The 12,500-nt window shown below is 56.4% G+C and overlaps 2 protein-coding genes across 3 annotated transcripts in view; both read right to left on the bottom strand.

The window, feature by feature from the left end:
• The window catches only part of LOC142903683 (uncharacterized), a 13,998-nt gene extending 12,185 nt beyond the window's left edge, over nucleotides 1-1,813 (bottom strand). Inside the window, exons 1-5 of the mRNA XM_076049458.1 lie at nucleotides 1,358-1,813; nucleotides 1,179-1,261; nucleotides 936-1,092; nucleotides 519-806; nucleotides 172-395 (exon numbers count right to left, since the gene is read on the bottom strand). Of these exons, the coding sequence (XP_075905573.1) occupies nucleotides 172-395; nucleotides 519-806; nucleotides 936-1,092; nucleotides 1,179-1,261; nucleotides 1,358-1,798 (1,193 nt within the window). The 5' untranslated portion in view covers nucleotides 1,799-1,813. The remainder of the gene's footprint in view (nucleotides 1-171; nucleotides 396-518; nucleotides 807-935; nucleotides 1,093-1,178; nucleotides 1,262-1,357) is intronic.
• A 5,283-nt stretch (nucleotides 1,814-7,096) lies between these two features.
• The window catches only part of LOC142903666 (uncharacterized), a 10,863-nt gene continuing 5,459 nt past the window's right edge, over nucleotides 7,097-12,500 (bottom strand). The window contains exons 8-10 of one of the 2 annotated variants that reach the window (XM_076049436.1): nucleotides 9,734-12,500; nucleotides 7,660-9,568; nucleotides 7,097-7,585 (exon numbers count right to left, since the gene is read on the bottom strand). The exon at nucleotides 9,734-12,500 is cut by the window's right edge and continues 123 nt beyond it. In XM_076049436.1, coding sequence (XP_075905551.1) covers nucleotides 7,497-7,585; nucleotides 7,660-9,568; nucleotides 9,734-12,500 — 4,765 coding nt within the window. In that variant the 3' untranslated portion in view covers nucleotides 7,097-7,496. Of the gene's footprint in view, nucleotides 7,586-7,659 lie in introns of both variants that reach the window. The other variant, XM_076049435.1, reaches the window with a different exon arrangement.

Here is a 12,500-nt window from a genome sequence, read left to right as displayed (position 1 = left end):
AGGTTCAAGTCTCTTCCTGGACCAGGTCCTGCTGCCCCCCATGGACCTTCGTGCCACCGACACAACTGAAGAAGCAGCAGAGCCCCCCCTCCGGTTGACCTCTGACCCCTCACCTCAGCAGCCCACTGTACCACCCACTGTGGCCCCAGCACCACCTGATCTTCCTCTCACCTGCCCATGGATTCCCCGTCCAGCAGCCTCCGGTACTCTGCGATCTCCATCTCCAGCCGGGTCTTGAGGTCCAGCAGCATCTGGTAGTCCCGGCCCTGCCGCTCCAGGTCGGCCCTCAGCGACACCAGCTGCTCCTCCAGCGACGTCACCTGCATCTGGTAGCCGCTGAGCTGCATGGCGTAGCGGTTCTGGGTCTCAGCCAGCGTGGCCTCCAGAGAGGCTTTCTGGGGGGGGAGAGAGAGAGAGAGAGGGAGAGAGAGAGAGAGAGAGAGAGAGAGGGAGGGATGGTTATCAGTGCCTCCTAGACTGGCAGTAGATGGGCACGGAGGGGCAGCAGATGTTCTCACCATGCTCTGCTGCGCCTGCAGCTCGATCTCCAGCCCCTGCAGGGTGCGCTGCAGCTCCTTGATCTCAGAGCGCGAGGACTTCAGGGTCTCCGTGCTGACCTCCACCTCCTGGCTCAGACTCTCCACCTGGGTGTTGTACCACTGCTCCAGCTCCCTGCTGTTCTTGGCAGCGATGGCCTCGTAGTGCTCCCGGATCTCCTCCATCACCTTGGACAGGTCGGCCTGAGGGGAGGCGTCCACCTCCACGTTCACCTGGCCGCTCATCTGGGACCTCATGGCCAGCAGGTCCTGCAGGAGGAGGAGGGGGAAAGGGGGAGGGGAGGAGGGGGAGGGGGAGGAGGGGGAGTCACCACAGGCTGAAGACTAAAGCTGAGGACATCCAACACAGGCTTGGCTGTGGAAGGGGGTTCCTCGCACCTCCTCGTGGTTCTTCTTGAGGAACACCAGCTCCTCCTTCAGGCCTTCGATCTGCATCTCCAGGTCGGCCCGGCCCAGCGTCAGCTCGTCCAGGACCCTCCTCAGCCCGGCGATGTCGGCCTCCACCGACTGCCGCATGGCCAGCTCGTTCTCGTACCTGCAGGGGGCCACAGGAGACCGCAGTTAGCTCCTCCCCCTCACGGATCTCTGGGCTGTGATTGGACGGCGGCCGGGCGGCCTCACTTGATCCTGAAGTCGTCCCCCGCCAGCTTGGCGTTGTCGATGGCCAGGTAGATGGCGCCGTTGGTGCGGGTGGCGTCCTGGATCTGTCAATCAAGGATCGGAAGGGACGCTGGGTTAGAGGGGCGTGGCCGGAGGCGCGGCGGATGGGATGGGCTCGGCTCGGCGGTCACGTGACCTACCTTGGCCTGCAGCTCTGCGATGGTGGCGTAGTAGGCGCTGTAGTCCCGGCTGGACGGCGCCGTCTTGCTCTCCAGGAAGTTCCGGATCTGCAGCTCCAGCGCGGCGTTGGCCGCCTCCAGCTTGCGGACCTTCTCCAGGTAGGAGGCCAGGCGGTCGTTCAGGTTCTGCATGGTGGCCTTCTCATTGGCCGAGACGTCCACGCCACCAGCGCCGCCGCCAGAGACGCTGAAGCTGTAGCTGGACCTGGAGCCGCCACCGCCGCCGCCACCAGAACCAAAAGCAGCGCCGCCGCCAGCGCCACCAGCAGCACCGTACACGGAGAAGCTAGAGCCAGCAGAGGAGACCCTCTGAGAACCTCCATAGCCACTGTACAGGGACCTGCTGCTGCCTTGCCTGACCCCACCATAGCCAGAGGTGGAAGCGGTGCCAGAAGAGAACATGATGGAGGAGAACGCTGAGTTGCTGCTGCACAGCAGAGAGTGGAGCGGTGGAGAACCGGAGGAGCTTTATATCCTCCGAGGAGCAGGTGCCCAGGAGGAGGAGGAGGAGGAGGAGGAGGAGGGGGTGTTGATGCCAGGAGAGACTCGCCCTCTTTAATGACTCCTGGGTGTGTCAGTAAACAGCTGGACCCGCTAGACAGAGAAGCTGCTGTGCAGGTTCAGACTTGGAGGACAAAGTCACACGTGAAAAACCGCATCAGTGAAAAGCAGCAGCCTGAGGGGCCGTCAGCCCTGAGTGGTCCAAAGTCCTGCCGAAGCCAGCGGAGCGGAGAGCTAGCCCGGTGCTAGCCCCTGATCCCGGAGTTTAGTACCTCATCCCGGTGTTAGCACCTGATCCAGGGGCTAGCACCTGATCCAGGGGTTAGCACCTGATCCCGGGGGTTATCACCTGATCCCGGTCTTAGCACCTGATCCAGGGGTTAGCACCTGATCCAGGGGTTAGCACCTGATCCCGGAGTTTAGTACCTGATCCAGGGGTTAGAACCTGATCCCGGGGGTTAGCACCTGATCCAGGGGCTAGCACCTGATCCCGGGGGTTAGCACCTGATCCCAGGGTTAGCACCTGATCCCGGTCCTAGCACCTGATCCCGGTGCTAGCACCTGATCCCGGAGTTTAGTACCTCATCCAGGGGTTAGCACCTGATACAGGGGTTAGCACCTGATCCCGGGGGTTAGCACCTGATCCAGGGGTTAGCACCTGATCCCGGAGTTTAGTACCTCATCCAGGGGTTAGCACCTGATACAGGGGTTAGCACCTGATCCCGGGGGTTAGCACCTGATCCAGGGGTTAGCACCTGATCCCGGAGTTTAGTACCTCATCCAGGGGTTAGCACCTGATACAGGGGTTAGCACCTGATACCGGTGTTTAGCACCTGATCCCGGTGTTAGCACCTGATCCCGGTGTTTAGCACCTGATCCCAGTCCTAGCACCTGATCCCGGTGTTAGCACCTGATCCCAGTCCTAGCACCTAATCCCGGGGTTAGCGGAGAGAACCTAGCGCTAGCACCAAAACATTGCTTCTTAGATTAAGCACAATCATCAACTGATTGACAAATTTTTAAAAAATGGATTTTTTCATTTTTTTTTTTCATGAGGCCGGAACTCATCTGCGACTGCGCTGCAGCGCCGCACCGGCCCGCTGAAGGCGACGCAGGCTGGACAATGAGCACGCAGATCAAGAGCAGCTCAGGAGACGAGACAGCGGCCTGCAGGTGAGTTCCAGCGGCTCCTCCCAGCTTTAAAGCAGCGTTCCACCAGCGATATACACATATACATGTATACATGTATACACATACACATATATACATATATACATGTATACATGTATACATGTATACATGTATACATGTATATGTGTATACATATATACATACAGTATCTATAGGAAGGTGATGAATTGAATCGTAGCTCTCTGCATGGTCTCTATGAACGCCTCAGGACATCAGAAGGAAACCTCTCCACCAATCACAGGCAGCCTCGCTGGACGCAGTGCTTGTGGCCACCAGGGGGCGATCACGGCTGTCTCCAGGGTCAGCACACGGTGGTAGGCCAGCATCGTCCGTCGGTCTGGATGGTGGACTGGCTGGAAGGGGGAGGGGCTACAGGGCCACCCAACCCCAGCGCGGCGTGATGATCACGTGACTTCGGCCGCTGTGGGAAAAACATTAACGGCAGCAAACTGCCAAGGCACCGCCGTTTGCCCCGGAGGATCGGCGCCGCTGCAGGCTATTGTTCTGGGTGGGGCAGGGACAGGCCACGCCCACATTCCTGTCAGCCAATAAAGCCTTCAACTGGCATCAACCTCACCTGTCTACACAGCCTGGAGGCCCCTGAACACACACAAACACACACACACACCCACCCACCCACCCCCTCTTTGTCCTACATACGTTACATAAGAGCCAGAGGGGGCGGGGCTTAGCTAGTTGTGTCTCAAACACAGACACATTATTTGTTCCACAGAAGCGAAAAACTTTATTTGTTCCACATAAGTGGAGGGAGGAAGAGGAGGAGGAGGAGGAGGGGGAAGGAGGAGGAGGGGGAAGGAGGAGGAAGAGGAGGAGGAGGAGGGGGAGGAAGAGGAGGAGGAGGAGGAGGGGGAAGAAGAGGGGGAGGAAGAGGAGGAGGAGGAGGAGGAGGAAGAGGAGGAGGAGGAGGAGGGGGAAGAAGAGGGGGAGGAAGAGGAGGAGGAGGAGGAGGGGGAGGAAGAGGAGGAGGAGGGGGAGGAGGAGGAGGAGGAGGAGGGGGAGGAAGAGGAGGAGGGGGAGGAAGAGGGAGGAGGGGGAAGGAGGAGGAGGAGGGGGAGGAAGAGGAGGAGGAGGAGGAGGGGGAGGAAGAGGAGGAGGGGGTGGAGGTCGAGGATGAGGAGGAGGAGGTGTGTGTGAGAGGGAGAGTCTCATTCTTCACATACTGTCAGATGAGCTGCAACACGTCTGTGTTAAATACCACAGTGACAGGTAGCAACCTGCACACACACACACACACACACACACACACACACACACACAGCGGCAACATTCCAATCTAAAGTCCAGCGGTCCAAAGAGCGATGAGTGTCCTGCTGGTCCTGGCAGAACCACCAGCAGAACCACCAGCAGGACACTCAGGCCAGCAGAGACAGGACTCTGGATCCTGGGCTTGCTGCTGAGCGGAGGGTGGGGGGGTTGAACCAGGCACCCTTCTCTCAGTCTGACCTCTGACCTGGGATGTTGTGGGCGGCAGGAAGAGGTTGTAGAACCGTGCTGGAGAACCCGGCCTCGCAGCTGATCAGCCGGTGCTCAGAGCCAAGGTCAGCCAAGGTCAGCCGATCACATCAACGGTCCAAGCGATCCGGTTCTTCTCCTCCACTGTGCCGAGCCCTCAGCGAGGACACTTTCTATTGGCTGCTCTAACCAGAAGCCGCCCAATGATGACGTCATCGTCTCATTTGCGTCATTGTCCACTGGATGGCAGTGGTGCTGCAGGAGAGCGATGAGGTCAAAAGGAGTTGAAACAATATTCTCTAAATAGATTCATGACTTTGACTGAGTGTCTTCACTACAATCTGGCCAACTTTGTTTTCATGAACCTCGCACTGTTTCATGATTGGCAGTGATGGCAGTGGCTGGTCAACCAGTGGGGAGGTGTGGCTGAGTGTCACATGACTTCACATGTCTTCACCACCGTATTGAAGAGGACTGTTGTGTTGTTGTTGTTGTGTTGTGTTGTGGGACTCTACGTCTTGGAATGAAGTGTGAGTCAGTGACTGAGTCAGTGTGAGTCAAATGCAGTGATTTGTTCTAATGTGATTCTAAAGGATGAACCTTTACATTTACATCCCACTGTGTCCAGAGAACGGCTTCAGTGTGCACCACCCTGCTGCCTGGAAGTGGAGTGGTGAGGGTCTCCTCCCTGAGGGTCTCCTCCCTGAGGTTCTCCTCTCTGAGGGTCTCCTCCCTGCTCCTCTCTGAGGGTCTCCTCCCTGAGGTTCTCCTCCCTGCTCCTCTCTGCTCCTCCTCTCTGCTGCTCCTCTCTTCTGCTCCTCCTCTCTGCTCCTCCCTGAGGGTCTCCTCTCTGCTCCTCTCTGCTCCTCTCTGCTGCTCCTCCTCCTCCTCCTCTCTGCTCCTCTCTGCTGCTCCTCCTCTCTCCTCCTCTTTGCTCCTCTCTGCTGCTCCTCCTCCTCCTCCTCCTCCTCCTCTCCTGACAGCAGCTGGCCAAGACTGGACTGGAGTCAGGAGGCTGTGACCGCCTGTGACTACTTTGGGGCGGGGGAGGGGCTTGTGGCACCAGCACCAGGGAAAGTCGCTCGTCGCTTTGGACAAAGAAGTAAAAAAGAAAAGAGAAGTAAAGTGGACAGACTTGGTGAGACAGTGGCAGCACTGCTCTGCATGGACTCTTTGGTTGCCAGGAGGAGGAGGAGGAGGAGGAGGAGGAGGAGGACGAGGAGGAAGAGGAGGAGGACGAGGACGAGGAGGAGGAGGAGGAGGAAGAGGAGGAGGAGGAGGAGGAGGACGAGGAGGAGGAGGAGGACGAGGAGGAGGACGAGGAGGAGGAGGAGGAGGAGGAGGAGGAGGAGTGGCTGTGCTGTACCTGTGCCAACTTGCTCACTTCTCAGAGAGGACTTTATGACATCAAGTGGACTCGTTTAGAAGAGCCGTGCCTGCTGTTGTCCTGACCCTGGCCCTGACCCTGCTGCCATACAGGAAGTGTGTTGTGTTGCAGTGCATGCTGGGAGAAGCTCCATCAGGTTGAACGGCAAAGCTGCCACTTGTTGCTTCACACCTGACGTGTGAGACCTGGCAACCCTTGTTGATGCTTCCTGCCCTGAATATTTTCACCATCTGTGGAAGAGGCTTTGTATGATAACTGGAAACACTGTGTGAGCTAATGACATCATAGCCCCCCCCCCCGCCCTCTTCCTGTTTACTGACTTGTTTACTCATTGACTTTTTTGTTTGTTTTGTGTTTCTGTCTCCCGTCGACCAAACCCCCCGAACATGTGGGTGTACTGTGAACCCAGAGTCCTCTGTACTGAGTACACTACTAGTAGTGTGTACTTGTGTACGCCTGTATAAACGTAACTTTATAACTTTATTTTGCCTAGTTAAGTGAGCAGATACGTTACGTTCATTTGTTTGTTGAATGTGTTTTTCTCCCCTTTTTTTTTTTTTTTTACTTTTTTTTCCCTTTATTTTATTTTTACATTTTGAAAATTGAATAAACATATATTATGAAAAAAAAAAAAGAAGAAAAAGGGCCGGAAAAACCCAATTTGCTGGGCCTGATCCGGCCCGCGGGCCGTAGGTTTGACACCCTTGGGTTAGAAGCTTCATAAATCACCCTCATCCCATTGGCTGGTTCCCCAGGGCAGGTTGTTATATGTGTAGGGGAAGGGGTGTGTGTGTGTGTGTGTGTGTGTGTCAGCACAGAGAAGGCTCTCTGCTGCCCCCCTGTGGTCAGCACCTGAGGTGAGGTTTCCACTCTTCCTCTCAGTGAACTCTGGGTGGGTCTCTGCTGTGTTTACTGCCCCCTACTGACCACTTGAACAACATACTCAGCTCATTAGCACACGCTTCTGTTTTCAGTCACTTTTAGACTTTTTCCACAGTCGGACCTCGGAAGTCAGTGGTTTTAGCTTAGCTTAGCTTAGCTTAGCTTAGCAGAGGAGGTGACATTCATTCTTTATAACACTGTTGTGCGCTGTTCTTTTTCAGCTGGAGGTCTTCCTGCTGCTGCTGCTGCTGCTGCTGCTGCTGCTGCTGCTAATGAAGCCCGGCTTGCTGCCCCCTGCTGGTCAAACACTGCCGTCGCACGGCGCCGCTGAGCTGAGATCCTTGTGACCTTCATCCAAAGACGTCGGTTTTTGTCTCCACCAAAATAAAGAGGCCTATTGACTGTGGCAACAGCTGACGGCTGCAGCCAATAGGAGAAGAGCTACAGCGAGAGAACACAGAGGCGGTGAATAAACTACAAAAAACACATTGAAGAGGAAGATTAAAATGACTTTTATTATTTGGGTTCAGGAAGGATCATCACAGATTGTCAAAATAAAGGCATGATTGTTTTTATCTTCTTCACAGCTGACACTTTATTCTGACAGGACAGGAAGCAGCTCGCATTGTATTCTTTGTGTTTTTATTTTTTTTGTTTTTCACCCAATCACTGCGGCCCCCTGCTGTCCAGGGGCTTCGGGTCGGCTCTCTGGTGCCCCCTGCTGGTCAGCCACGGCGGGAGCAGCAGAGTGCCGGCTGCAAGGGGGCAAATCACCACAATCACAACAAACTCCTGAGGACTTTGTCACACGTGCTGCGTTCTTGCTCACCTGCTTCCTGTTTCTGCTGCTGGTCCTGGCCACGCCCCCTGCCCGCCGCCGCGATCGACAGCGCCGCCATCTTGCACACGCTGATCCTCTCCTTGTTGTCCCCCACGCCGCTGCCGGTGCTCCTGATTGGCCGGCTGCTGCTGACGATGACACGCCCCCCGGTGGCGCCGGCGGTCCCGGGGCGGGAGGAGCTGCTGATCCTGACGCTGGATTGGCCACTGAGCTTGGAGCCGCTTCCTGCGCTGTTCTTGCGAGCGCTAGCGGGGCTGTAGACGGGCTTGCGCTCGACGCTGCCTGTGCTGGCGTATCTGCCGCTGGTGCTGATCCGGTGGCTGCCGGACGCCACGCCGCTGCCGGCACTACCGCTACTCAGCTTGGCACTGGCGGGTGCGTGGACGCCGGCCTGGACGCCGGCCTGGACGCCGGCCTGGACGGCGACGGTGTCGGCGCTGCTGGAGCGGCTCAAGCGACCGGCGCCGCCACCGTAGACTCTCCACTCGCCACTGTGGGCGCTGCCACTGCCGAGCCGTCCCGCCCCCTGAGGCCCCGAGGAACTCGTCGGTGGGTTTCCGCCACTCGCCGCAGGGGCGGTCGCTTCCTTCCCCGCGCCGGGTCGGACGCTACTGCTGACCCAGTTGCTCACACGTCCGGAACTTCCAGCCGAGGCCGCCGTCTCTGCGAGGTCTCCCAGAGGTTCTGGAGCCCTGGGCGACGCCTCCTCTCTGACGGTCTTCGGGAAGCCCTTGGCGCCGCTGCGCCTGCTGATCCGCTCCGTGCTGCCTCCGTACACCCTCCACTCCTCACTGGCGGCGCTGCCCAGCCTCCTGGGCTCCGCAGGGACTGCGGGCACTGCGATTCTTTTGAGGACCGCCACCGCCTCGTCCTTGCCTAGGCTGTCGCTGCTCCTCCAGGTGCGGATGCGCCCGGGGCTTCCGCCACCGTAGACCTTCCACTCCTCTTGACCGAAGCGCCCGCCCCCGTCGGCAAGGTCAGGTGTCTGCCAGCTGCCTTTGGGACCGCCCCCGACCTTTTCTGCACCGCGCAGGCCGTCGCCGCCCTGAGGGCCGTCGGAACGCTTGGGCCCGCCTCGGTCCGCCGCCTGGTCCGCGCTCTCTACGCTGCCAGGCCTCGCTTCTGAAGGGAGCGTGACTGCTGAGAGGCCCTCGGCACTTCTGGTCCTGCTGAGGCTTCGCTCGCGGCCCAGACCGCCACCGTAAACCATCCAGCTGTCATGGCTGAACCTGGAGCCTCCTGAAGGTTGGGCCTCCACCCTGGAGCCTCCTGAAGGTTGGGCCTCCACCCTGGAGCCTCCTGAAGGTTGGGCCTCCACCCTGGAGCCTCCTGAAGGTTGGGCCTCCACCCTGGAGCTCCTCTCTGCCGCGGTGTTGATCAGAACACTGATCTTCTCAGAGGTGCTGTTGAATCCCAGGCGGCTCTCGTTAACGAGGCCTCCTTTACTTGTTGTGTTCGCTACAGTCCTGCGTTCCTCTCGGTTCCTGGCGGAGGTCGTACCATTGGAAGTGATGGCTCTGCTCAGTGACGTGGTTAGGTTCTGACCCATCGGTCTTCCCTCATTACATTTGGGCTCGCGGTGGTCGTCCACAGTGACGTTAGCTGTGGAGACAACTGTTTCCTCACCACTAGAGCTAGCATGACTAGCGTTAGCCTCATTGCTGGTAGCTGAGCCTCCAGTGGTGCCATCCAAGCTAGCCCTGACATTGGTTAACACCGTCTCACTCTGCTCTGGGATACTGACAGTCTGTAACTCAGTGGTCTGATCAGTTAACACCGTCTCGCTCTCCTCTGAGATACTGACAGTCTGTAACTCAGTGGTCTGATTAGTTAACACTGTCTCACTCTCCTCTGGGGTACTGACAGTCTGTAACTGGACTGTTTGATCTGTTAACACCTCGTCACTCTGTTCTGAGATGCTGACTATTTGTATTTGGACTCTTTGGCCAGTTAAGACATTCTCACTCTCCTCTGGGACACTGACAGTCTGTAACTGGACTGTTTGGTCAGTTAACACTGTCTCAGTCTCCTCTGTAATACTGACAGTCTTTAACGCTAACACCTTCTCACTGTCCTCTATTATATTGACAGTCGTCAATTCTGATTGATCAGTTAACACCCTCTCGGTCTGTTCTGGGATACTGACTGTCTGTAACTCAGTGGTCTGATCAGTTAACACTGTCTCGCTCTCCTCTGAGATACTGACTGTCTGTAACTCAGTGGTCTGATCAGTTAACACCGTCTCACTCTCCTCTGAGACACTGACAGTCTGTAACTCAGTGGTCTGATCAGTTAACACCGTCTCACTCTCCTCTGGGGTACTGACAGTCTGTAACTCAGTGGTTTGATCAGTTAACACCGTCTCACTCTCCTCTGAGACACTGACAGTCTGTAACTCAGTGGTTTGATCAGTTAACACCGTCTCACTCTCCTCTGGGATACTGACAGTCTGTAACTCAGCTGATTGATCAGTTAACACCGTCTCACTCTCCTCTGGGATACTGACAGTCTGTAACTCAGCTGATTGATCAGTTAACACCGTCTCACTCTCCTCTGAGACACTGACAGTCTGTAACTCAGCTGATTGATCAGTTAACACCGTCTCACTCTCCTCTGGAATACTGACAGTCTGTAACTCAGTGGTCTGATCAGTTAACACCGTCTCGCTCTCCTCTGGGGTACTGACTGTCTGTAACTCAGTGGTTTGATCAGTTAACACCGTCTCGCTCTCCTCTGAGACACTGACTGTCTGTAACTCAGTGGTCTGATCAGTTAACACCGTCTCACTCTCCTCTGGGACACTGACAGTCTGTTCCTGAGATAACTCACTCTTGTGTTCCTTGACGCTGGAGACCTGTGGTTGGTCAGACTGGCCTCCTGGATGGACTCCGCTTGCGCCATCAAGTGGAAGCGTCTGTTCTCGATGTGCCGCGGCACTTTTATCAGAGCCGTCCAGAAGGCCATTCAGCCAGAGCTCAGACTCTGGACCCGCTGGGCCAGAAGAGTTGGTCGCCTTCAGCACGGTGCTGCATTTCCCTGTGACCAACGTCGTGTCACGTCTGTCTTGCAAACACTGACTGGCACTAAATGACTCGGACTCTTCAGCTTCTTTTCTCTGAGTACATCTCTCCACTTCCCTGATGTTCACCAGAGTCTCCGTGAGCTGTACGTCCTCCTCTCTGTCTTGTCCTTGGTCTCCGTTGTCCTGACCTGAACCCTGGAACAGCACCATCCACAGTGTGTTTGAACGTGGCTTTGGACGCCTCAGGCTCCGAAAAGATTCAAAGCTTAAAAAGTGTTCCTGGTCGGCAGGGTAGGTCGCCTGGTCCGCCAGCACCGCCTCTGACTCGTCCTGAAGTCCAGCCTGTTTAGTGGGACCGGCTTCTTCCAGTTGTGGCACAGCTGCTGCTCCTGGGTTTTCTTCTGGCCGTGCCTCTGTGACCACTGACTGGATCTTTGTGTCCAGACCATTGGCCAGTGTAAAGGTCTGTGAGGAAGTTGTGCATTCTGTAATGTGACTGACTTCATAATGAAGCGCCTCAGTGGGTGCACTGGCAGCCTGTTGTTCCTGAGCTGCCAGACCTGTGTTCAGCCCAATGGCTGGACCCCGGCATACTCTGGAGACCACGGTCTCAACCTCCACTTCATCTGCCAGCTGTTCCACTTTGTGGTCATGGGCCAGTGTGGCCTCAACAGAGACTGTGACTGCAAGGAGTCCAGCAGTTCTATCAGCCTCACTCAGCATCTGACCCTGGTCCTGGTCCTGGTCCTCAGCCGATCCCTGAGTCAAGTTCATTCTTGGAGCAGGTTCTGGCTTTCCTTTGCTTGTCTCCACCTCGTTGTCCAGCAAATGCTCCTCCACGCTGATCTGTGTGGAAACGAAGGCTTCAGAGTTTTCCTGGAAGTCTGAAGCTTTGGCATGAAGTTCACTGGGGAACAACTTGATTTCCACTTCGGTCTCAGCGAGCCCATCGCTGTCTGAGGCTTTGGCGTGAAGTTCACTGGGGAACAACTTGATTTCCACTTCGGTCTCAGCGAGCCCATCGCTGTCTGAGGCTTTGGCTGAAGCAGTGGCGGAGCATTCGGCAGTAGTCTCCGTGACTTGGTGCTGTTCGGCATTCGACGTGTGAGGCGATGGTGAATCGAGTTTGACGATGGTGAGGGCGGTTCCTTCAATCAGAACCACGTGGGCCGGGACAGAACCTGCAGCCTCCACAGAGATACAAGATGATGCAACAGTGTCACTTGCAGCACTTTGATAAGCTGCTTCTTCTTCTATCTTCAGAGTGACAGGGATGATCTGACCATGGTCCTGGTCTGGGGTCTGGGTAGCACCTTCAGGACCGTTCTGCTGAGGGAACCCTGCCATTGCCGTCTCCTTGCTTTCTGCTGCAGCTGTTTGTTTGCTGAGATCATATAAGCTCAGACGTGTTAGGATCTGTGGAGCTTGACTTGGTTGCGTGGACGTTCTTGCGGCGACTGAGTGACTTTGGACCAAACACCCATCAGTGCCAGTTAGTCCGTCTGGTTCGGACTTTGTGTGTGGAACGGGCGAGCTTGCTATGGATTCTCTGAGCGACTCTCCTTCCTCTCCGCTCCGGATAACCTGAACGCAGACGACTGAGGACTCCCGGTCTTCAGGTTGGCCTCCAGCAGAGACCATCTGTCTGTTTTCAGCGTTCAGGATTGAGTCTGTCGAGCTGTGAGAGTTGCTGGGAAGTCCGTCTTGGACCTTGATGGACTGGACTGTGCTCACTACTGGTTCAAAGACTGGAGCGACTGCCGTTTGCCTCAGGGTTGTGCAGCTTTCACGCAGTGGCTGGACCTCC

The sequence above is a fragment of the Nelusetta ayraudi genome, unplaced genomic scaffold, assembly GCF_046127955.1.
Source record: "Nelusetta ayraudi isolate G7.1 ecotype Tasmania unplaced genomic scaffold, CSIRO-AGI_Nayr_v1 ptg000115l, whole genome shotgun sequence".
In the NCBI taxonomy this organism is placed as follows: Eukaryota; Metazoa; Chordata; class Actinopteri; order Tetraodontiformes; family Monacanthidae; genus Nelusetta; species Nelusetta ayraudi.
The sequence above is the reverse complement of the archived record's forward strand: the minus strand, read 5'-3'. Positions and strand labels throughout refer to the sequence as shown.